The sequence below is a fragment of the Mastigoproctus giganteus genome, chromosome 1, assembly GCF_048544385.1.
Source record: "Mastigoproctus giganteus isolate SK-2022 chromosome 1, ASM4854438v1, whole genome shotgun sequence".
Classification (NCBI taxonomy): domain Eukaryota; kingdom Metazoa; phylum Arthropoda; class Arachnida; order Uropygi; family Thelyphonidae; genus Mastigoproctus; species Mastigoproctus giganteus.
The window spans coordinates 140,572,662-140,599,487 of NC_143575.1; the positions used below are offsets into that span (position 1 = coordinate 140,572,662).

The following is a 26,826-nucleotide window of genomic DNA, read 5'->3' on the forward strand; positions in this document are numbered from 1 at the left end:
TCCCCCCCCTCCACACTTTTTCTTACTATTGAATACACCATGAATTGTAAAACTAATAGAGTAAGCTTATCTGCGAAAAGATCTAAACCTCCCAAACACTTCCTAGTTCATTTCACAAGGTCTCAATTCTAATCTCAATGATGTCCATTTCCACTTGCAGCCTGCCAAACCCCATATACTTTTTCTGAAAGAATCTCAGTTATCGGTTGATTCAACTACTGCTCACTTCAGTTGCCCAAATTATTCGCTGTATGATTCCTTTCACCTCAAAGGTGGTACTTGTGCATATGTTCAGTGCGATATTCCCTGTCAGAGATTTGGTAATTTGGAATCTCCTCTTTTCGATCTTCTCTGGCTTAAAATCTCTCTTACCTCATTCTGTCAAATTCATCTGTTGTCTCTACTGTTCTCCCAACTCCACTAATCACTTGGAGCTCTTCCACTTCCTCTCTTTGCAACTTGATTTCCTCCAGTCCAACTTTCCTAACAGTGAGGTAATTTTCCTTGGTGATTTTAATGTTCACAACTCCAGCTGGCTTCCGTTTTCTAGTCACACCGACCCAGCTGGTCAAGATGCTGAGGCTTTTGCAATTACTAATGACCTTGCACAGATTGTTTATTTACTTACAAGAATACCAGACAATCCTAACCATACAGCCAGCACACTTGATCTTTTTCTCACAAACAACCCTTCTAAGTACACGGTCGAAGTGAGAGGTCCTTTAGGCACCTCAGATCAACTTGGTGATTGTCTCTTCTCCAATGGAACCTTTATCTCATGGCATTTCCCAACCTCGTGTTGTTTGGCATTACAAGAATGCAAAATGGGATGACCTGTGAGATTTCTTTTCTTCTTTTCCTTGGTCGGACTACTGTTTCAAAACTTCTGATGTCAATGTCTGCTCAGATCGTGTCAGTGAAATTATTCTTTAGGAATGGAATCCTTTGTCCCACACTCCACTTTAAAATCTTGTCCTTTATCTAAACCTATATAAAGACTTATATAAATTATTTCATATAGGTCTTTATATAGACCTAAAAAGACCTATATAAATTATTTGGATGAGCTAACAAATGGCAGTTGAGGTATATTAATGAAAAATGCAATATCTTGCATCTGGGTGAGCAGTAACCTTAGAGTTTATCATTGTCACTGTTGGGAGTTTTATGGTGCAATGGCAGGTAAAGGCCATTATGCACCAAACAACGGTAGAAATAACAAGGGCCATTAAAAGTTAGATATGTGCATTATATAGAAATTAGCATCAAATTTGGTCATAGCATTGAATCTTTTTCAGGAAAGTGAAAATTGCATCAAATCAGATCTGTCATCTAAAATTTGTTTCAAAGTAGGAGTGTTTTGGGCTGAAAGAACATGGTTTTCATACTCGATAATTATGATATGTGTGAATGTGAGTTGAGCATGAAAGTTCAGACAGAAAGGTGGATCTGAGGCAGAAAGAAGATAAAAGTGAATAAGGTATGTGTGACATATCCATAGTCTTGCAAGCATGGCTTCTTCTTTACAGTCCGAACAGAAACTGGATGGCCAAGACTGGAGATTCAGTTTGATCTGAAAGGAGTTTTACTTAACTTCTTGATTTTGCTAGATGGTTTGACAGTGATTTATACTTCGACTTATTACAAGATTTTTGGGCCAATTAAAAGAATTTTGAAAGAGGTGTCAACTGGTTTCACAGTGAATTTCGCTGCATGGTCAGCACTCTCAGCCAGCTTTGCCAACATGGCTAGGGACTCAACTTTACTAATCTCACCTCCTTAGCTAGATCAGCCAGCAAGTTCTGAACACGATCAAGTAGGTAGTATTTTGTAGGTAGGATCGTGTAGTAGTACCTACTACACGATCAAGTAGGTAGGAAATATTGTGATATTTCCTTCTTGGCTATAAAGTGAGAATGGCACCAAGAGAGTCAGTGAATATGACACTATTAGTAAACTGATGCAATATTGTGGATTCCAAGGCCATTTGTATTGTATGCAGTCAGCAGTAAAGATACTACAACATTTTGGAGTCATCTGTGCATATGATTCACATTTTGCAATTAGTGATTTATGAAGCTGTTTTATATTCTCTTGAGAAAGAGTAGTTTTCCACCATTCTTGAAGGGGAAAAACCACTCTTTCTAAATCACATGCTGGGGGGGGGGAACAGAAAGCCCATGGAGGAGCAGCGGAAACAGTGATAGTTATTCAAGAAAGATCAAGCTGTTAATTATCAAGCAATGAGCAAAGATGTATGCCAGTTGATTCATTAATGGATAAACAGCATATAAGTTCTCCCAAATCTATATAGATACTTCTAAACTGGATGCAAAGGTTCACTTTTGATTTTGATGGCGTAATTTAGTAGTAAACTTTGTCAGTGTACAGAGAGTGAAGAGTTGTGAGCTTCAGCGTAAAGACTTTGGATAGGAGATGTGTGGTAGGTTACAAGAGCAATGCTTAGGCCACTGTGATGAATAGGGTCTAACTACATTGAGTTTCTTATGTAAGATCTGAAGGATATGGTTGTTGATGCAGGAGTTATTACTATAACAAATAAGCATATACAGCCAGGCCTCGCACAACGCGAGTTCGATTAATGTGTTTTTCAGTTACCGCTATTTGAAAAAATTATAGCATTTTTCACTGTACATGATACAAATTTCCAGTTAACACGATCTTTTTTTTTATGTGATAGTTGAAAAAGATTTGAATCTCGCATTAAACTTACTGCACGTCAGACGGGCAATAAACAAACGCTTGCCTGCTGCCCGCCTCAGTGTGTTCCATCCACATCGGAAGAAGATGTGTTACTTGTTTGTCTCCCACTAATAAAGTCAAATCAGACTTGAATTTAAAAATTCTAATTTTTAAATGAGTTAAATGAAAATGTTACCACGAAAGAGAGAATGGTAAAAGAACTAGATGAAATCTTTCGTATCACAGACAACCTCAAACCTTTTACCGCTGTGTTTCCCTCAAAAATTTAAAATATTCTGCGGCATATACTTTGGGAACTGCTGTTTTATGCAATAAACATTCAATTCCATAACTATTTTCATTATCTTTTACATGGTATACAGTTAAAAAGTTATTTTTAAAATTATTTATGGATTCCTGACGGTCAAGGACCAATTATAATTTTTCCTATTCATTTTTATATTCGATTAACGAGTTTCTTTAGGCAATGGGGTCACAGGATGAATTAATCGCTTTAATTGAGGTCAGCCTGTACTGTATGTTGAATAAACCAGTTGAGAACCACTGCCTTAACTGTATGTTAGGGCAGTGGTTCTCAACTGGTGTGCCACAGCACACTAGTGTACTGCAAAATTGTTCTAAGTGTGCCATGAGATAAATTAAAAAACTAAAAGGAAAATTTTTTAATTAAAAAAATAATAATAATAACAAAAATGTACTACTATGCACTATCACCTATTTGTTAGGAGTTAGTGCCAGCCATGTATAATAGAAAAATTATTATATGGAGACAGAATTCACCTTCTGTGCATGGTCCCAACATGACTCTGGGTAATTCCCTGCTAGAATGCCCCTTTGGTGGTACAGTTATGATTTGTTTATAACCTCTTTCAAGCTGTCACCTTGCTTTTCAATAATGCTTCAGCATTTCTAACCTCAAGAGACCAGCATTACAAGGAAATAGTGATTTTTTTCCATAGAGAGAGAGAGAGAGAGAGAGAGAGAGAGAGAGAGAGAGAGAGAGAGAGAGAGAGAGAGAGAGAGAGAGAGAGAGAGAGGTTCCCACGATAGGAACACCCATACTAAATCTATGCAGCCCAATGCTGCCTCCACATGATTATTACATTGAGCATACAATGTAGTACATTGTAATACCTTCTCTCTATGGTGCCAGCTGTCTGAGCACAAGTGCTATTTAGCAACTTATGCCCAATGGCCAGTTTACTTAAGATAAATAAAAAAATTCTCACAATTTTGCTCGGTGATTTGTAGATCTATAATCAATGTGTTACATTGTATAATTACATTATGGTGAGTACATTTGCATAATTACATAAAGCCTTTCAGCAGTCTATTTTTTATCATTTGATTTAATCGTTATTTTTCATGCTTAATTAGCCACCCTAAAAGTAAAAAGGAAAATTTCGCCTGAAGATGAAGGAGAATGCAGCAACAAGGATTATATTGGAAGACCCAGTAGTAAAAGCCAACCTGATTTGAGCAGGAACATGCAACTGAAGAGGTGCAAAGTTATCTGAAAGTATATGGACAGTTATTTAAATTTCAGATTTTCTTTGTGTGAAGAGGTCTGTCCTCTACCTGTGTGTTGTTTGTGGTGAAAAAGTTTACAACGATGCCATGGTTCCTAGCAAATTGAAGAGACATTTAATCACTAACTATGTGAATCTTGTGGATAAAGATTTGAGCTGGATATCATTATTCTTCTCTTTCTTTATGATTCCTTTGTACTTCTGACTCTCTCTCAGGGTAACTCAGGAATTTTTTTTGGCTGGTGCAGCATAAGTCTCAGGTTTCCTTGCACCATGTGGCTAATAACAATAATAACGGATAGGACAATCCCGCACAACAGACCGGACATAACCCTTGTGGACAAGAAGGAAAAGGCTACCTATCTGATTGACATAGCAGTACCCAACATTGGCAACCTGCAGAAAACCCATGGGGAAAAAATCAGGAAGTACACGAACTTAAGACAGGAGATCAAAGAGATGTGGCATATACAGCAAGTAACGACCATCCCGATCATTGTGTCAACCACAGATATGACCCTACAAAGACCTTACATAACAGCCTAGCAGCAATAGGTCTCCCAGCAAACACCTACAAGGAACTCCAGAGTGTCACAATCCTGAACACCTGTAGGATAGTCAGAGAGTTCCTCGACCAACAGTAACACCAGACATGACAACAACCACCCTGTGTACTTGGTAGCAATACCTGTCATGAGGTGGAACCCCCAATCAGGGAGAAATAATATAACAGCAATAATAATAATAATAATAATTACTTGTAGAACAAAAAAAAAAAAAAAAACGACAGACTATTCTGAGAAAAAGAATACAAATTTCTGAAAAAGTTCAGATTGCTTCTTACCAAGTAGAAAAAATCATTGCATTCCAAAAGAAATTGCACAGCACAGCTGAGTCCCTTATTTTGCCAAATTGCTAAAATACCCCTATTGGATGATACTATTCGAAGGAGAATAATTGAAATATCTTAGAACATCAAGGAATAAGTATCTACAAGGGGGAAAAAAATCAAATTTCATGTTACAAGTCTACTGACATCATATTTTAATTCTTATGCTGCAAAGAACTTAAGAGGTATTTTGATACTTTGACTGGCTACTTAGAAAAATTAGAACTTTCATGGAAGTCATGCGTGGGTGTCTGTACCAATGTTGCTCCATCAAGGTTTTATTTATAGATAGATAGAGATAGAGAGAGAGAGAGAGAGAGAGCCCAAATGAAATGTTTACTCATTGCTTTCTGCACAGAGATGCTCTTGTTGGAAGAACACCAGACAATGAGTTGAAATCAGTGTTAGATAAGGGTGTATTAATGGTCGATTACATTAAATAAAAACCACTAAAAACACATCTCTTTAATCAGCTTTGTAGTGCCATGGATGCCACGAGAAGTGGCAACTGAAGTTCAACATTAACAAATGCGAAGTACTGCATATGGGGTAGAAGTAACCCCAGAGAAATGTACCAATTGTGTGGTACTACACTTAGGGTAGTAGAAAATGAAAAAGACCTGGGAGTAATTGTGCAGACAGGTATGAAGTTTTCTGAGCATTTCAGACAAGCTGCCTGTCTGAAAGAGCAGTCAATGATATAGAGGAATTTTGCTAGTAGGGAAAAGGAGGTGAATATCCCTTTGTATATGGCAATGATCAGGCCATGCCTTGAGTACTGCGTACAGGTCTGGAGGTCTCTTTTAGGAAGGATTGTAGAATTGCTTGAGTGAGTACAGAGAAGGGCAACAAGATTGATGAGGGGAACAAAGGGTCCTTGCCAAGAAAGGCTTAAATTCTGCAAATTGCAGTGTCTGGAGACTAGGCACCTGCGAGGTGATCTGTCTGAGGTGTATAAAGTCTTGAATGGGTTGAGCAGGCTCGATTCTGATGGGATTCTTCCACTTGCTCTGATTATGAACCCGAGGGTGCATAAATTCAAATTATGCATAAATTCAGTTGCAGAATAGATGTGCGGAAATTTGCCTTTAGCCAGCAGATAGCTGATTGCTGGAACAAACTTCCATCTGTTGTTGTGAAAGTTGATAGCTTAAATAAATTCAAGGAGGAAGTGGAACAAACGTTTAGAGGGAATGGATGTGTGAAATTGTTTTTTTGTTTTTTTGACTGATGCTACATAAGCTCATATGCTTGCTTTCTTATATCACATGCCTCTACTACTATTATGAATATTTAATTTTGCATACAGAAGTAAGATGGCTGTCAAAGGGAAAGGTATTGTTTAGCATCTATGAACCAAAATACAAAATTAAAGTTTTCTTTCAATCCGAAGAAAATAATTTTTACAAATACCTAAACAATGAGCTGTAGTAAGGCTAGCTTATTTAGCAGAAATATTTATCCATTTAAACAGCTTGAATACCAGTATGCATGGATATAGTGATAGCATCCTTACTTCTACGGACAAGCTATTAGCATTTAAGGAAAAACTGTTAATTTGGCTGAACAGAGCAAGAAAGGGGAAATCTTGATATGGTTCCACTAATATCTGAAACCAATAAAAAGGATATTGCTGCTCTTGTAACTGACCACTTAGAAGTATAAGAAAACAACATTGAAAAATACTTTCCATTGGTAAATATAGTTTGACCGGATATGAAACCCTTTTATGTCTGTTTCATCTGGATTAGGGATTGGAGAAGAACAATTTGTACCAATCTCAGGTGATCAAAGTCTTAAAATGAAACATGAAGTCCCCCTTGATATGTTCTGGATTTCAAACAAAGATGAGTATCCTGAAATTTCAAATTGTGCCTTGAGAATTTTATTGCAGTTCTCCACTTCTTATTGCTGTGAGTTGGGATCCTTGCCATTAATAATCATTAAATCCAATAAAAGGGAAAAACTAATGTGCATTGAAGAAACATGAGAGTAAGTTTATTTGAAATATGCCCTAACGTACAGGAAATTGCTCAAAAGCATCAAGCTCAAGTGTCTCATTAAAATATTTAAATTAGATGATATTAGCCCTGATTATGATTAATTCTCAGGGGATCCATTTAAAGGTGGTATAAAGGATGCTTCTTGAGATTGTAAAATGTTTTCTGAGTATCCTATTTAGCCACCATAGGATCCAATACTTGATACCAAGGAAACTTGAGTCAAGTAGACAATGTACAAGACCAAATGACACACAAGTAGAGTGCAACCAGGGAGATGCATCTCATGACATAGTAAATTAAGTGGCTTGGATGATAAACACGGCTAAGTTCTTGTTTTAATCTCCAGAGAGCTGTAAGGGACTTTTTCTCAGTGTTTGAAAAGTGCTGTCAAGAAAGTGAGTTGTTTGTTCCAGGCGACTCTGGAATCTGTGTAATTCACAACTCTGCTAACAGGAAGGCCATCTAGTAGGACTGTGATGTTAATTTTTTTCCTTTTCTTTTTTCTTTTTTTTTTTTTTTTGTGAAAAAAATGATGTGGGTGGACTTGCCGGGATTTAACTCTAAGCCTGAGGTGAGTTCTGAGGTAAATTACAAGGTCTGACATCTGGAATTTTATAGCTAGTGAGATGTGCACAGCATCTTGATATTCTTGTAAGTTGAGGGCTGCTACAAAAAGGGATGCTGACAGAATGCCTCACTGTGGTATACTCTGCTTATGGTAAATATTAAGCAATTGTTATTATGCATTGCAAGGGATTTGTCTTCAAGTCAGTAGCTGTCTAAGAAGCTGGAGTATTGGGGCCTGTAATTCCAAAGTGGTTCTCAAGGATAATAATTAGGGAATTGATGGAGTGTCATATTCTGCTTGATATCCAGGAAAAGTATTTATATTTGTCCTTATGTTTAAGGAATGTTAGATTCTACAGAAGGTCTGAAGGAGGTTTGAGATTGTTAATCTGTTCTTTATAATAATGGAATATAGGTAGTAGCCAGGTCTATGACCAAAGCAATGCTCATTTATGTGTTTGAGGATAGTTCTCGCAAAGATTTTTTGAATATTGCAACCTATGAAGATTGGTTTGTATTCTTTATTGGATTTTTGTCCGTTGTTATTTGGCATGGGCTTTGCAATATACTGTTTCCAGATTGAAGGTATAATTGTAGATAAATTCACCTGTAATGCTACTAAATAACACTGACTCGAATGTGTAAAACGTCTTTATTATGGTAAAATAAAATAAAACACATGTGTACTGATTGTATAACTATATGTTAAAATATTAAAACAAAATAAAATAAATGTTATATAACAAGAATAAAATTCAATAAATAGCTTTATCGCTTTTAATTTTATATATTTTATGGAATTTTATTCTTGTTATACAACATTTATTTTATTTTGATTTAATATTTTAACACATAGTTATACAATTAGTAAGCATGTGTTTTATTTTATTTTATCATAATAAAGACGTTTTACAGATTCGAGTCAGTGTTATTTAGTATTACAGATGAATTATAGAGTTCCTGACTCCAGAGGCCTTTTCAATGAATTGTAGAGAAAGTTGAGAATCCTGTTGAAGAGGAGCTGGAGAGGATTGTTATGAATGAACTGCAGATTTTTAGCACGAATAAAAGAAATCTATCATGTATGACAATTCATTTGCTTTGCAAGTTGTTCATTGCATAGACAAGATCCACTTGGTCAAGCTAATGGAGGAAAGTGGAGTTTTATTAATTTCAGGGATAAAGTTGCCATCATAGTGGCAGCAGTGGATCACACTGTTCTTCAACAGTGTGATCTGCCCAATCAAGGAGCTTTCTCAGTACAGACAGAAGTTATGATCTGAGTTAGATAAAATTCTCTTTGAGATGCGAGCCTCCCCATAAACCTCCCCTTGTCTACTGGTATGCATGAAGACTGTTTTACATCAAATATTTTTATATTTGATGAAAAACATCAAATATAAAAAGCAAGCATGAAGACTTGCTTTTTATATTTGATGGAGTTATTCAGAGTCAGTGACTTCCATAAGATCCTGGAGGCCTGTTGCTTGGCTGTAAAAAAAAGATCTAAAGTTTTCTGTGAACCAAGGTTTTGTTGATATAGTATGAGAGGTTTTGATCTTGTTTGAAGATCAACCAACAAATTGTTCTGAGATGTTTTGAAAATGTTTGTCAATTCTTGTTTGTTCTTTTCTAAGCATCTGTCTGATTTATGACTCTCAAACTCCATCAATTGATGGGTGTTGTATATTGGCTGAACCATAGTGTTGTGGGAAGCACTTCATCAGATAGCTGTTTAAAAAAATTACAAACAAGCACTGATGATCGCCATGTTACTAAAGTGGCCTAGCCACTTGGCACTTATATGGAAAGATCTGGGTTTGAGTTCTGTCTTAGATTAGAGAAAATTTTTGACAGCCATTTTACTCTCCATTTCAGACCAACTTTGAGTTAGTTGGTCTCAAAGAGGGGTTTAGCTCACATCAAATCCCCCCCCCCACAAGCCCTGAACACACGTGGTTACATGCACACAGTTGTAAAAGGCAATGGGAAACCACAGTTTCTCGTAGTATGATTTGTATATCATATTAGTCTATATAATATATCTGTATATTGTATATCTTTATAACAATCACATTAATATACTATTGTCTGGTTTCTTTGAAAATGTTATCTTGCTTGTGAGTTACTGCATTCAGTTCATTTGGTGACTCCAACCTAATGCTCATGTCAACTTGAAACTTGTGAGATTTTTACAAGGACTTGTGGGAGCCCTAGAGTGCCTTACGTCAGTGTTTCTCAATCTTTTTACTCTCGGGGCACATTTTCCAAAGAAGAAAAATCTCGCGGCACACCCTTTGAGAAACACTGCCTTACGTGTTCCTTATCCCTTGCTTACACTGGCAAGGTGAAAATGTATGTGAATGTTCGGGAGAATTATGAATTGTCTTGTGTCCTATTACAGAGATTGCTTGATTTCTTACATTTTTCATACCATATAATTTCTGTTGGGTGACTCTGCTTATGGCTCATAATAGATTGTGAGGTATATTAACATCAGTAAAGACATGATACAAAAAAGCAAGCTTATACAGCATCAGCCAAAAAAAAAAAAAAAAAACCCCTTCTCATTTCACCCATCCACTCGCTCCAAATGTTTATCTAGAATTGCCTTGAATCTATTTAAGCTATCAACTTCTATGACAAATGGAAGTTTGTTCCAGCAATCAACCACCCACTGGCCAAAGGCAAACTTCCATACATCTATCCTACAACTGTCTTTCCCAAAATTTAAATTTATGCCCTCTCAGGCGATTATTCTGAGCAAGAGGAAGAATCCCATTAGCAATGAGCATGCTCAAACCATTCAAGGCCTTATACACCTCATTCAGATCACCTTGCAGGTGCCTAGTCTCCAGACACTGTAATTTGGAAAACTTAAGCCTTTCTTCGTAAGAGCAACCCTTTGTTCCATTCACTAATCTTGTTGCCCTTCTCTGTACTCGTTCCAGCAGCTTTACATCTTTCCGAAAAGGAGGCCTACAGACCTGTATACAGTACTCAAGGTGTGGCCTTATACAAGGAGATAATCACCTCCTTATCCCTGATAGAAAAATTCCTGTATATCATTGACAAGACACCATGAGCTACTCTTGCAGACCATCTACACTGCTAAGAAAACTCTTCACATCTGACTGCACGATTACCCCCAGGTCCTTTTCATTCTCTACCACTGTCAGTGTATACCACACAGTTGATACGTTACTCTGTAGTTACTGCTCCCCAGATGCAGCACTTTACATTTGTCAATGTTAAACTTCAATTCCACCTCTCAGCCCATCTGCTCAACTTTTATAGATCCTGTTGCAGCAGTACTGTCATTAGTGTCATTCAACCCTGATGACCTCCATATCGTCTGCAAATTTAGACATTAAGCCTGATATACCATCATCAATATCAATAAATACAGAAAACAACAATGACCCAACACTGAACCCTGGGGGGGGGTTTCCACTAATAACATTAGTTCACAAAGAGCAGTATCCATTGATTACCACTCGTGGTTTTCTCCCACTCAACCATTCCTTTATCCATAGCAGCAATATGCTTCCAATGACACACTGCTCCAATTTGTGCAGCAGTCTTCCATGTGCAACAGTATCAAAAGCATTTCTAAGATCCAAATATATGATATCAAAATTATTCTTTGCATCCAGTTCCTTTGTGACCACATCATAGTATCCGATCAAACTGGTCAGACAAGACTTGCCCATTAAAAAAAAACCCATGCTCTGTCCGAGCTATAACTGAAGTCTTGTCTAGATGATCCTGCAGTGCCTCCATTAATTTCCCTGGAACAGAATTTAAACTAACAGGTCTGTAATTACTTGTATAATTACAGACCTGTTAGTTTAAATTTGTGAATTGGGGTCACATTTGCATATCTCCAGTCCATGGATATCTCCCCTGAGTCCAAAGTAGCTCTCATAATTATGGCTAAGGGTTTGCTTACTTCTGTTGCTGACTTCTTTAATATAACTGGATAGATCCCATCCACCCCAGTGGCCTTTCTTATGTTTACTTCAAGAATTTCTCCTCCACTTTGCTCTCAGTTATTACAAAATCATCTAGCTCACTGCCAGAGTTTACTTCACCTCTGGCATTCCTTTCCCCAAATAACTCTGTGTGAATATATATGCAAAATATTCATTTAGTTTGTTAGCTACCTGAGCAGGATCATCAACAGTTGAACCATCGATATCAAGTGGACCAATCTGATTCATCCCCTTCCTTCTAGAGTTTACATAAGTAAAGAACTCTTTGCTGTTTTTCTTTGTATTATTTGCCTGCCTAACTTCCTTTGTGACTTGGTTACAGACCAGTTTATATCTATCATAGGCTTCTGTGTCACCTGTTAATTTATATATTTATCTCATGCATTTTTCTTCTCTGACACATTTCTCATTTGTTCATCTGACATCCATTTAGGCCTAAACCTTGAACAATATTTCTTAGTTGGTATGACAAGCATAGTAGCTTCCAAGATTAATTCTTTGAATGCTTACCATTATGAATTTGCTGTTGCACCCACCGTATGGAATTTAAATACTATTTCAAACACTGTAGTCACCTTTACAAAAGCAAAACCCCTTCCCTTTACCCCTGATGGTAGTTACCTCTTTGAGTAAATCCCACTTCAGCACATTTTAATCTGTACCACTTAGTGGTTCCTTTGTCTGCAGATTCTCAATGCATGAAGAATCACTACTGATAATCAGATCAAGGGTATTACTCCCTCTAGTTGCCTCCCGAACATGCTGCTGTAGAAAACAATCATCCAATAAATCCACAAAACTCTTGCTAGTGTGTGAGTGACCAACACACAAATTCCAGTCAATATCTGGGATATTAAAATGCCCTGTTATAAGACACTGATTTACTGGCCTACTCTATTTCTCTGTACAGTTGTTTATTTTATTCATCAGGCTTATAACACACTCCTACTCTCAATTTTGCTTTCCCAGTGCTTATGTCACACTAAACTGACTTGCCACTGCTCTGTCCACCCATGTCGACTGGCTGTACTTCCTTGGATTTTGTGTTTCTTAACTAATAGCATAATGCTTCCTGTCCTGTCTATCCTTCCTGTACACATTGTACTCCCCAAATTCCATTTCTGCATTCCTTATATCTGAGTGACACCATGTCTATGATATCCCAAAAATATCTGCCTTTGATGTCTTGACCAAACCCTCAAATTCATCAAATTTATTTATCAAACTCCTAGCATTGGTGTACAGGCAAGTACTAGCAGAGGCATATGATGTAAGAAAGCAAGCTTATGCAGCATCAGTCAAAAGAAAAAAAAAACAAAAAAACTTCCACTTCACCCCTCCGTTCGTTCGGAATACCTGTCAAGCTGAGCCTTAAATTTATTTAGGCTATCAACTTCTACAACAAGGGATGGAAGTCTGTTCCACCAACGAACTACCCGCTGGCTAAAGGCAAATTTCTACACACCTGTCTTTCCTCAATTTGAATTTATGCTCTCTCAGGTGATTATTCTGAGCAAGAGGAAGAATCCCATCAGCATTGAGCATGCTAAAACCATTCAAGGCTTTATACACCTCATTCAGATCACCTCGTCGGTGCCTAGTCTCCAGACACTGTAATTTGCAAAATTTAAGCCTTTATTCGTAAGAGCAACCCTTTGTTCCAATCACTTATCTTGTTGCCCTTATCTGTACTTGTTCCAGCAGCTCTACATCCTTCTTGAAATGAGGCCTCCAGACCTGTATACAGTACTCAAGGTGTGGCCTGACCATTTCCTTATAAAAGGGAATAATCACCTCCTTATCCTTGCTAGAAAAATTCCTGAATTATATCATTGACAAGACACCATGAGCTACTCTTGCAGACCGTCTGCACTGCTCAGAGAACTTCATATCTGCTTGCACAATTACCCCCAGGTCCTTTTCATTCTCTAACACTGTCAGTGTGAGCACCTCCGTAGCCAGGTGGGAAGGAGCAGCAGTGCGCAGCACACGCTTCTTGATTAGACCGGGGTTCAAGCCCGTCACCACCAAATACGGAGGATGAGGAAAGGTCAGGGAATGACCACCGCATATTCCCGGAGCAATATGGCCTTAGTTGCTAATGCTCCTTAAAAAAAAAAAAAAAAAAAAAAAAAAACTGTCAGTGTAGTACTACAGATTTGATATGTTGCTCTGGGGTTGCTGTTTCCCATATGCCATATGTAGTACTTTACATTTCTCAATATTAAACTTCATTTGCCACCTCTCAGCCCATCTGCTCAACCTTTCCAGATCCTGTTTCAGCAGCATAGCGTCAGTAGTGTCCTTAACAGCCCTGCCAACCTTTGTATTGTCTGTAAACTTGGACATTAAGCTTGATATACCATCATCAATATTATTTATAAATACAGAAAACAATAATGGACCCAACACTGAACCCTGAGGGACTCCGCTAATAACATTAGTCCACGATGAGCAGTGTTCATTGATTACCACTCTGTCTTCTCCTCAACCACCCCTTTATCCATAGCAGCAATTTGCCTCCAATGCCACACTGCTCCAATTTGTGCAGCAGTCTTCCATGTGCAACAGTATCAAAAACCTTTCTAAGATCCAAGTATATAATATCAAAGTAATTCCCTGCATCCAGTTCTTTTGTGACTGCATCATAGTATCCAATCAAATTGGTCAGACAAGACTTCCAATTAACAAAACCATGCTTTGTCCGAGCTATAACTGAAGTCTTGTCTAGATGATCCTGCAGTGCTTCTTTAACCAGTGCCTCCATTAATTTTCCTGGAACAGAAATTAAACTCAAGGGTCTATAATTACTTGTGTCAGCCTTTGATCCTCCTTTGTGAATTGGGATCACATTTGCACATCTCCAGTCTATGGGTTCCTCCCCTAAGTCTAAGGAAGCTCTCATAATTATGGCTAAGGGTTGCTTACTTCCTTTGCTGCCTCCTTTAAAAGAACTGGATAGATCCCATCCACCCCAGGTGCCTTTTTTATGTTTATCCTTAACAATTTCTCCTCCACTTTCCTCTCAGTTATTACAAAATCATCTAGCTCACTGCCAGAGTTTACTTCACCTCTGGCATTCCCCTTCCTGAATAACTCCTCATGCGTGAATATAGATGCAAAATACTCGTTTAGTTTGTTAGCTACCTGAGCAGGACAATCAACAGTTGAACCATCGATATCAAGTGGACCAATCTGATTCATCCCTTTCCTTCTAGAGTTTACATAAATAAAGAACTCTTTGCTGTTTTTCTTTGCATCCCTTGCCAAACATTTCTCGTAATCTGCCTTCGCCTGCCTAACCTCCTTTGTAACTTCATTACAGATCAACTTATATCTATTATAGGCTTCTGTGTCATGTGTTAATTTATATGTATCCCATGCATTTTACTTCTATGCCATATGTCTCATTAGTTCATCTGACATCCATTTAGGCCTAAACCTTGAACAATATTTCTTAGTTGGTATGTAAAGCCTAGTAGCTTCCAAGATAAGTTCTTTGAATGCTTCCCATTTTGAATTTGCTGTTGGTAACATTATCAGTTGATCCTACTGTATAGAATTTAAACACTGTCTCAGACAATCGTAGTCGCCTTTACGAAAGCAATAACCTTTCCCTTTACCTCTGATGGTAGTTACCTCTTTGAGTAAATCCCACTACAGCACACTGTGATCAATGCCACCTAGTGGTTCCTTTATCTGCAGATTCTTAATGCATGAAGAATCACTACTGATAATCAAATCAGTAGTGATTCTTCAGTAGGGAGTATTACTCCCTCTAGTTGCCTCCCGAACATGCTGATGTAGAAAACAATCATCCAATAAATCCACAAAAGCCTTGCTAATGTGTGAGTGACCAACCCACAAATTCCAGTCAATATCTGGGAAATTAAAATCTCCCATTATAAGACTCTCTGATTTACTGGCTCACTCTATTTCCCTGTACAGTTTCTTATTATACTCATCAGAGTCATTAGGCCTATAGCACACTCCTACTCTCAATTTTGATCTCCCAGTGCTTATGTCCCACCAAACTGACTCGACACTGCACTGTCCAGCGATGTCGACTGGCTTCACTTTCTTGGATTTTGTGTGTTTCTTAACTAATAGCATAACCCCTCCTTCCTTTCTATCCTTTCTGTAGACGTTGTACTCCCCAAATTCCAGTTCTGCGTTCCTTATATCTGTGTGACACCATGTCTCTGAAATCCTAACAATATCTGCCTTTGATGTTTTGAGCAATACCTCAAATTCATCAAATTTATTTACTAAACTCCTAGCATTGGTGTACACGCAAGTATACATGCACCTGTTCCTATTCTTAGGTACCCTAACACAACCCAAGTGTTTACTTGTACCGCAATGACTCCCACAGTCTCTGAAATATCCTGCATCTTGTTTTCTAGGCATCTGCTCATTCCAATAAAAGCAGTGCAAGACTCACTTTCACCTCTGCCAGTGGCTACTGTTAATCTATTAGTCCTTGTATCCCCCCCCCCAAGCTAGCAGTTTTCCAACCCACCTAACACTGCCTCGATAGCATCTGCAAATATTCTTGCACCCTTTCTATTTAAGTGTATCCCATCCTTGTAGAACCAGTCTCTCCTGTTAACAAGTACAGACCAGGATGAAAAAAATTCTACCCCTTGAGCCTTGCACAATCTTTCCAGGGCCGAATTTATCGACAAGGCTCTCATCATATACTCCCTCCTATCGTGTCTGGGCAGAATTGCAGACCTTTTCAAATTCAACCCTAATTTACGGCTTTTTTTCAACAGTGACCTGTACTTGTTAAGTAATTCTGTCTCCTACTCTTAATATCATTAGTGCCAACGTATACAACTATGTGCCTGTACCTATTCTTTTCTACACAACCATGTATTTACTTGTTCTGCAATGACTCCGTTTAGTCTCTGAAATCCTTGCACCTTTTTTTCCAGGCTGCTGCTCATTCCAATGGAAGCAGTATAAGAATCAATTTCACCTCTGCCAGCAGCTGCTCCTTAAAGTATTATTCCATGTATCTGCCAAACTAGCAGTTTTCCGATCCACCTAACACTGCCTTGATAGCATCAGCAAATATTCTTGCACCCTTTCCATTTAAGCGTATCCCATCCCTGTAGAAGCAGTCTCTCCTGTTAGCAAGCATAGACCACATTGAAAAAAATTCTACCCCATGATCCTTGCACAATCTTTCCAGGGCCAAATTGATCGCAAGCCCCTCATCATGTACTCTCTCCTATTGTGTCTGGGCAGAATTGCAGACACTTTCAAATTCAACCCTAACTCAGCTTTTTTTCAACATTGACCTGTACTTGTTAAGTAATTCCGCCAGTCTCTTACTCTTAATATCATTAGTGCCAACGTTTAAAACCATATCACCTTTTGTGTCCATAAAAGATGGTATCTGCTGTACTGCTTTTTTTGCTCTTTTTCAACATTGACCTGTACTTGTTAAGTAATTCCGCCAGTCTCTTACTCTTAATATCATTAGTGCCAACGTTTAAAACCATATCACCTTTTGTGTCCATAAAAGATGGTATCTGCTGTACTGCTTTTTTTGCTCTTTTTCAACATTGACCTGTACTTGTTAAGTAATTCCGCCAGTCTCCTACTCTTAATATCATTAGTGCCAACGTGTAAAACTATATCACCTTTTGTGCCCTTAAAAGATGATATCTGCTCTACAACATCATCATCAACCTTTGTCCCATGGCAGACATACCCTGGCTGTGTTCCACCTATCCTTTTTTGCACAATATATTCCCCGTTTCCATGACAATAGAGCCACTGACAACAACAACTAGTTCTGTGGGACCAGTGCATTCTGCCTTGGGGATTGCCGCTGTGTTGTGCTACGTTCAAGTGCAAACTCTGGCATTGATGTGGGCAGCTGAGAGCTTGATGGGCCCTTAATTTATCTAATGAAATTAGATATATCTAATCCTAATATACGTTAATATCTAATGAAATCTCTCCACTTTTTTTCATTCCACTTCTGCATTAAGCCAATTATCAATTACAAAAAAAGCTCTGCTATTAATGATTTATGGTATTTCCATATTACAGATGATACTGGCATACTTTGCTATTGTTTGTCTTTTTTTTTTTTTCCCTTAAATAGATGGCTAAAAAATTCTGGCAGTTGATCTTGTAAATAACATTACTCTTCCTGAGTTTTTTTAGTGGCAATCTACAGAATTATCTGCAATGACTGTTGATCCATACTTATTCTGTCCCTCTACTTCAATAACAGGAATACAACAAGTATCCTACAAATAAAATATATTCAAAATATCAACACTTATTTGGAGGGGGGGGGGTTAATTTAGTTTATTCTTTTTTCTATCTATCCTTAAAAAACAGCCCATGTATGGTGTGAGGATGGGTTCTGGCAAGTTTCTCAAAACGTTACCTTAACGAATAGGGATTTAGTTAGTAACTAAATTGGAAACCTTGTGTGTGTAACAGCCTCATCAAAACTTTTGGGTAAGCCAAGAAACACTTGAATGTTCTTGGTATTGCATGTTTTGCTGCTTATGCAAGTTTCTATACGACATATTTCAGTATGGAATTTATTAATTCCACATAAATAAATAACCATTTATTATAAGTGAAAAATACAAAGGGCACTTACAATTTTATATGCCTAGATGGCACAAAGGACAGAGAGGATAACAGTCAAGAATTATAACAACATATAATTTGGTATACATGGCTCAACCATACCTTTGAGTAAACAGTAGAGAATATAATATAATATAATATAATATAATATAATATAATATAAATAAATTACATTAAACAAAAAGAGACAAAGTTTTGCTAATACATAGAACATATACAAATGTAAAGCAGTTATATCATAAAGATAGTAAGTACTCTGAAAAAGTTCCAGTTACAATCATATAAAATTAAATAAACAATTTTCTTTCTATAAGCTGTAACCCATAGCAGTTGACAATTGATTAGAAACCATGTATAAATAAGTCATTGATGGCACCTCTTGCTGGAATGCACAGTATAAATTGAGACATTCGGCAAGCAGGAGACCGGCAACATGTAAGAAATTCTGGTTAACTTTAATTTAATCTATTTTGTTTTATTTACCCTTGTACTTATATTACTCAAACTGTATAGAACAGGTAAAACTAATAATATAATATGTATTAAACAAAGTATAAATTGTAATTATCAACTAGAAGTTTTGTATATGTTATATTAATATTAACATCATAGTAATTTGGTTTATTCTTTTTTCTTTCTATCCTTATAAAAACAGCCCATGTATGGTGTGAGGATGGGTTCTGGCAAGTTTCTCAAAATGTTACCTTAATGAATAGGGATTCAGTTAGTAACTAAATAATTAACATCCCAACTAAATAAAGTAACTATGTCCCATATGTATACATGAGGTTTCCAACTAAATTGGAAACCTCATGTATAAATAAGTCATTGATGGCACCTCTTGCTGGAATGCACAGTATGAATTGAGACATTCAGAATTCAGGAGACTGGCACAGGTAAGAAATTCTGGTTAACTTTAATTTACTTTAATTAAAATAGATTAATTTAATCTATTTTGTTTTATTTACCTTTGTACAGTAGGGCATCAGTTATCCGGAATAATTGATGACTTTAATAGTAAGGTAAGATTAAATAAATTTAACCTTACCTTACTATTAAATTAAATAAGATTAATTAAATAAAAGAAATATATAAACCATTCTTGGAAAACAGAAATATCCATCCAGGCATTGTAATGATTTTTATACAAAACAGGAAAATTAGAAAGATTTTTAAATGCCCTTGTTGAGGACAATCTGTGCATCCCAATCACATTTGCACACACAGCAATTGTAACTCACACTTTTCGTATCTTAAAACTTGGTGCAGGCATTTCTCTTTTAGTGGCAAGGGTTTTTCTCAGTAATGCTTTCCATAATAAGCCCATTTCATTAACATTATAAATGTTTTCTTTTTAATAATTTGCTATAACTGAAGCAAACTGATTTTTCAAAGGACACTGCTGCCGATTCATTTGCAGAAAGTTTCTCGCGTTGAATACGTAGTTCATGTATACCGTGTCTCAGTTTAAAGTTTTTCAGCCAACCTGTGCTTGCCTTAAAATCTTCATTACCTATTAATTTTCGATTAAAATCCAATGCTTTTTTTCACACAACATTGGGCCAGACACTGGTTCACCTAAATTTCGCTCTGAAGAAAACAAAAAAATAAAGTGAGTGCCCTCTCTAAAGCAGCATTTTCAAGCTTCGACATAGTCGAAGCATTAAAAATTGGAGAGATTTCCTAAATTTTCACCTTTTCTAATTCTATTAATAATTTCCATTTTTTGTTGCAATGTTAAAACTACGTGTTTTCTTTTCGTTCACACTTTACCATTAAAAATTGAGAAAAATAATAAATTACACAGTTTCGGGCTGATATTATTCTTACCGAATCTGGAGCTAAAATAATCTGAAATTCACTCAGTTTCCGAGAAAATGCAGCAGTCGTTGTGATATTTTTCTAAAGCACATTACTGAAAGTCACACAGAATTCTAGAGGTCACAATCATAAAACAATAAAAACAATTTGCAGTTTTTGGTATATTGGGATTTTTGTTTGTACAATCTCTTATAAACAAGTAGTAAACTCGATCTTTCACCTATTATAATCAAAATTCAATTTGCAAACGCGACTACAATAACTGGATCTTACTGTATGACTGTTAAAAAAAAAAATAAATAAATAATGATCAGCCTTTCAAATCAAAAAGAAAAAATTATTTTTCCTTTTTACTTTTCATGCTTTTAAAATGTTTTAATAGTAAGTTTTACAAGGTAAGTTTAGATATTTCAAATCAGTAATATTATGTAATAAAACTGCCTAAGGAATAATTAGTAATATCATTTAAACTGGTGCTTCCCTGCACAAACTTTAATATTAATGTGATTTTATTGGTAATAATTCTGGTAACTTTCGTTGTGCCCAAATTTGAATAAAGAAAGAACAAAATAATACAGTTAATAAAAGTAATAAAAAATAAGTTAATCACGTAGAGAAATTGGCAAAAAGTAGGCAACCACAATGGTAACATGTCCTTCATTTACCTGAGCTCAGAATTAACACTTTATGCTGGGTTAGTTTTATCATCCAAAAACTAGCAACCTCCAATCTTGTGGTTGCCAATTTTTGGACATTGCACTGTATATAAAAAATATTATAAAAAAAATTATAATTTTTATATCTTACCTCTTTTTTGGATGTTTCAATATACTGCAGTATTTTCTGTCCATGCTTTTCATTTATCAAAGCTCCTACAGTTGTTGTATCAGCCATAGGATCCCCAACAATCATCTTTTTTGTTGCTTCTCTTAACTTTTCTAAAAATAACGGCAGAATAGGCCTCTCCACAAACACACGGGTACAATTTGAACAGACCTAACAAAATACATGCCTGTTTAAATAAAGAATGGTTTGGAAAAGGACTTATTTCACTGTATAATTATTATTACTACTTAAATGTGATGCTTACATATCTTTTATATGTAATACATAATGAATGATAAACTAATGTTTGCACTAATTATATCACATGAAATATTTTCTAGTTATTTCACTGATATGGTATCATTTTGCCTTAGTATAGCATTGCTTTATCATATTGCAAGGCTATTTTACACATTACTTTGATGGTTCACCTCATATAAACATTATTTCCCACAATGAGAAATATAGGGTAGTCATAAAGTAACAAAAGGTAAAAATATGTAAACTGTCTGATCCAGCCATATTTATCTACGTATAGCTAAGTTTTATTACAGGGCTTTAAGGGAAAAAATAAAATAGGCAAATGAGGACCACAGTAATAACAGTTATGGAAATTAGCTAGTATGTAAATTAATAAAAGCACTTCAAAGATAAATACCATATGCTCTGATTTTCACATAAGCAATGTAAAGTTAAAGCAGTGGAATTCATAGTTGGCAAAGTAATGTGCACTTTGGAACAATGCATTTCTCCTGTCTATTGTTATTATTTTCTACAGGATTTGAGGGCTCCAAGCCCTCAAATCCTGCAGAAGAGAAAAAAGAATGAAAAAAGAAAAGGTCTGTGTTCAATTCAATCCTTGAATGCATTAATATTGAAGTTTGAACATACTGGATGTGTAAAATTGGACTCATAAAAAATGAAAAGTTCATTCCACAATTCAGATGGAAACCACTGATAAGATTAGCCAAACTGTAAATGAATTATCCCGACGTTATCCTTAGGAGAATCAGTGTGAGAAACGTTCCCAGACATTTATAAATACTCAAAACATCTGTGCTCAAACAAATAGTCAAGATCCAGAAACCACCACCTTTTTAAGTTAACAGTTCAAGAACAGTTGCCCTCCAACCCACAATTCTGCCTGAATTTCACACACATATTGCACAACTCGAATATGACTAAAAATAGCTAGATTGATGTTATGAAATTTGCTTTCTTCTTCATGTACGTGTTTATTTTATTCTGTTATTGAGTTTGATATTGTTATCCTGTCTCTTATTTTACTTATTAAATTCCAGATATAGCTCTTCAAATTGCCACTATCTTTGACTGCAAAAGTCTTTAAAACAAAAAAACATAAATCAAGAGATTCAACAATTTGTCTGCAGAGAAGAGTTTAACTGTTACATTCTACAGAGCTAACTTGGGCTGCTACGATCAATAAGATACACTATATGTTAAACTCGCAATGCTGTAACTAGGTTTGAAGTTTTTTAAACTTAGAGCTGATGGTAGCATAAGAAGAGAAAACTACTTTTATATTAGTTCGTTTGAGGATTTTTTTAATTCTGTGAGCCAAGGAGCTGAGAAAGGACAACAATGCCATGGTTTCCTAGAAGGTTAAACTTGTGTGGTGTGGAGGACAGATCGATGGCACACATGAAATTATGTTATTTATTACTGGGGGGGGGGTACTCCTATAGGTCAGCCTCATTTCTACTCTGCACAGTGGAGCAGAAAATGAGTCAAGAGATATTAGCATTATCATTAGTAGAGGCATTTGATGCAAGAAAGCAAGCTTATGCAGCATCAGCCAAAAAAAAAAAAAAAAAAAAAAACCCACTTCCACTTCACCCCTCTGTTTGTTCGAAATACCTGTCCAGCTGAGCCTTAACCTTATTTAGGCTATCAACTTCCACGACAAGGGATGGAAGTCTGTTCCACCAACCAACCAACCACCCGCTGGCTAAAGGCAAATTTCCGCACGTCTATCCTACATCTGTCTTTCCTCAATTTGAATTTATGCCCTCTCAGGTGATTATTCTGAGCGAGAGGAAGAATCCCATCAGCATTGAGCATGCTCAAACCATTCAAGGCTTTATACACCTCTATCAGATCACCTCGCTGGTGCCTAGTCTCCAGACACTGTATTTTGCAAAACTTAAGCCTTTCTTCATAAGAGCACCCCTTTGTTCCATTCACTAATCTTGTTGCCCTTCTCTGTACTCATTTCAGCAGCTCTACATCCTTCTTGAAATGAGGCCTCCAGACCTGTATACAGTACTCTAGGTGTGGCCTGACCATTCCCTTATACAAGGGAATAATCACCTCCTTATCTCTGCTAGAAAAATTCCTATATATCATTGACAATACACCATGAGCTACTCTTGCAGCCCATCTGCACTGCTCAGAGAACTTCATATCTGCCTGCACAACCACCCCCAGGTCCCTTTCATTCTCTACCACTGTCAGTGTAGTATCACAGAGTTGATACGTTGCTCTGGGGTTGCTGTTTCCCATGTGTAGTACTTTACATTTGTCAATGTTAAACTTCATTTGCCACCTCTCAGCCCATCTGCTCAACCTTTCCAGATCCTGTTGCAGCAGCATAGTGTCAGTAGTGTCCTTGACAACCCTGCCTACCTTTGTATCGTTTGCAAACTTCGACATTAAGCTTGATATACCATCATCAATATTATTTATAAATACAGAAAACAATAATGGACCCAACACTGAGCCCTGAGGGACTCCACTAATAACATTAGTCCACGACGAGCAGTGTCCATTGATTACCATTCTGTCTTCTCCCCCTCAGCCACCCCTTTATCCACAGCAGCAATTTGCCTCCAATGTCACACTGCTCCAATTTGTGCAGCAGTCTTCCATGTGCAACAGTATCAAAAGCCTTTCTAAGATCCAAGTATATAATATATAGCACTGCTCCATCATGCACGAAGATTATACTTCAAAGGCATTAGCACTCTTGTCAATGTGGTATAATCACTACTTCTAACAGGATTTTATATTTGTTTATTTTGAAAATCCTGATTTTATATATAGGATTTTATACATAGTTTTGTTCTGTTATGGTTGTGTTTCAATTCTGTCAAAAGCGGTTCTTTTGCAAAATAATGGCTGAGGGTAAATAAAGTGGTAAAACCATACTGCATAATGACCTTTAGGGAATAGAGAGGAGCTTCCTGAAATAGATGTGGGTGATATGAGAGCCAAGTTGACAATTATGAGTGTTCACTAAGCTATTCAACAAAAAATCTGCTTTGTCATTCCAAGCCATGTTTGTATACCAAGATGCCTCCATTTCCATTTTATTCAGTACCCACTGGGCAAAGGCCACACATTTAGGCTTATCTGCAAATAATATACGACGTACCTTTGTGATTTTATAGGAATATCAGTGCATGAAAACACAAAATAATTTCCCGAGTGCCACAAGGAACATACACAGTTCGAGAAACCACATGTGAGCTAGAAGGAAGGGCTGTGAGAACTGGAAGTAAGCATGTTCACTGATAAATTCTGCTATCTGTGTGATATCTGGTTGAGCTTGAGGACAGCTAGTTTGTGGTCTGTTATGGAGATTTCCTGTTTCTTCAGATCTTGTATTCATTTTAATGAGAGTTTGTCTTTAACATGGAGATTGTGTTACACACTTGAGAAATTTGAAAAATAACATTATGGTTATTTTCATAAAAAAGGCAAAATATTAAAGCTTTGTCTTGTAGCATTATCAGCTGGGCTTACCCTTTTTCACACAGTAAAAATAGTAATGTAAAAAGCAACATCTCCTTTTTTATATATATTAAGAGTGCTCAAAAAAAAAAAAAAAAAAACCTGTTAAATATGCCTGAATTTTAAAAAGTTTTTTTTTTCTCCCCTTCTATGATGCTTCATATTCCAGTTTTTATTTATTTTTATTTTTCAAAATAAAATTAATCTTTGAATGTGGTTTATTATTCTGAGATTACTGCTGCCCATATGTATTACTTTGTATTTACCAATGTTAAACATCAACTGCCATCTCTCAGCCCATCTGTCTAATTTTTCTGTAGTAGATCTGATTCCTGTCGTTAACTACATATGCGTGATATGCCTTCATTGGTATTAATAAATATTGTAAACAGTAATGGACTCAGAACTGAACCCTGAAGGGCTCCACTAATAACATTAGTCCAAGAAGAGCAATGCCCATATAACCAACATCTGCCACTCAACCATCCCTTTATTCATAGCAGTACCATGTCCCTAAATACCATGCTGCTGTAATTTGCACAGCAGTCTTTTCTGTGGAACAGTGTTAAAAGCTTTACTGAAATCAAATTACTGTTTGCATCAAATTCCTTTGTTACATAGTAGTTAATTAGATTGGTCAGAAAGGATCCTCCCTACCGTTCACAGACCCATGCTGTGATTTCCATATAATTACAGTCCTCTTAAGATGATCCTGCAAATACTTCTTACAGGTCTAATAATTGTTCATATTGCATTTTGATCTCCCCTTTGTGAATAAGAGACATTTGTACCTCTAATCTATAGGAACCTCCCCTAAATTCAAGGATGCTGTCATAATTATGGCCAAAAGTTTGCTTGCCTCTTTTAATATGAGTGGATGGATCCCATCAGTCCCTGGTACTGTATTTACTTTTAGCTTCAGCAATTTCTCTTCCACTTCCTTCTCAGTTACAAAAAAAAAAAATAATAATTTAGCTTGCAGTTGAAACTTAATGCACTTCTAGTGTTCCCATTCCTAAAATCTTCTTTGCAAGTGAATGTAGATGCAAAATATTTATTTAGATTGTGAGCAACCTGTTCAGGGTCATCAATAGTTAAGCAATTCATATATAGAGGGCCACTATTGTTCATCCATTTCCTTCTAACGTTAGCAGAATGACATTTCCCCTCTCAAGTTGAAATATCATTTCATAGTTGCCAAGCTTTCATATCTAATATTTTAAACATGGAAAGATTATACAGCTTCTACGTTAAAAATTACATTGCCTTGCACATGTGATTTTTCATTACAAATTTCAACCAGTTATTTAAAAAAAAGAGCTGGTTGAAATTTGTAATTGTGATTCAATATTTCTAAAAACAATTGTCAGTATTAGCCCCAATATGGCATCACAGCAACAGAAGAAATCATGGCATGGTGTTATCATTATGGCCTGAAAACGAAACATCAGTTGTATGAATTGAAGTCTAGTCTCCTGTATTGCTCAGAAAAAAAAAAAAAAATTCATATTAACAGGTCAAAAGATAGTGCTATGATTCAATTATTTTTGACCACAAAGGCATTTATTATGATTATACCAGGAGTTTATACCATCAATAAGACTATGTACTTATTAAATGTTAAGCACTTGAGAGATGCAATCTGAAGAAATAGACCTGATCTGTGGGGAAGGAAATTACTCCATGCCAATGCTCCAGATAACTGCAGGGTTGTCTTTTCCGTTAGGCATTTTAGGCACTGTGCCTAGCACATAACAGAAAACAGGGACCTGAAAAAACATAATTCAACAGAATTCAGTGGTTTTATTTCAACAATAAAATTCTACAAACTGATTATCAAACACAGATTTCTAAGATAAATTTTTTCTTCAGCTTTTTTTGTTGTCTTGTGTTGTGGAAATAATTTCAAAACCAAATTTATAGAAGTTCTTTAAAAAGAAAAAATTTCATTTAACACTAGAGAACTGTAATATGTTTAATATAATGTAGCGAGGACTCGGAGCAAAGAGTGCTTAGTGCCTATAAACTCCAAAAGACAGCCCTGGCTAACTGCACGACAAGAAAAAGAATTTCTGAAATTTTTTCTAATACTC

At 36.4% G+C, this 26,826-nt stretch overlaps 1 protein-coding gene across 1 annotated transcript in view; it reads right to left on the bottom strand.

The window, feature by feature from the left end:
• LOC150091165 (4-trimethylaminobutyraldehyde dehydrogenase A-like) overlaps positions 1–26,826 on the bottom strand; it is a 98,566-nt gene that overhangs the window by 8,978 nt on the left and 62,762 nt on the right. Inside the window, exon 7 of the mRNA XM_090382395.1 lies at positions 20,963–21,151. Within this exon, the coding sequence (XP_090238521.1) occupies positions 20,963–21,151 (189 nt within the window). The remainder of the gene's footprint in view (positions 1–20,962; positions 21,152–26,826) is intronic.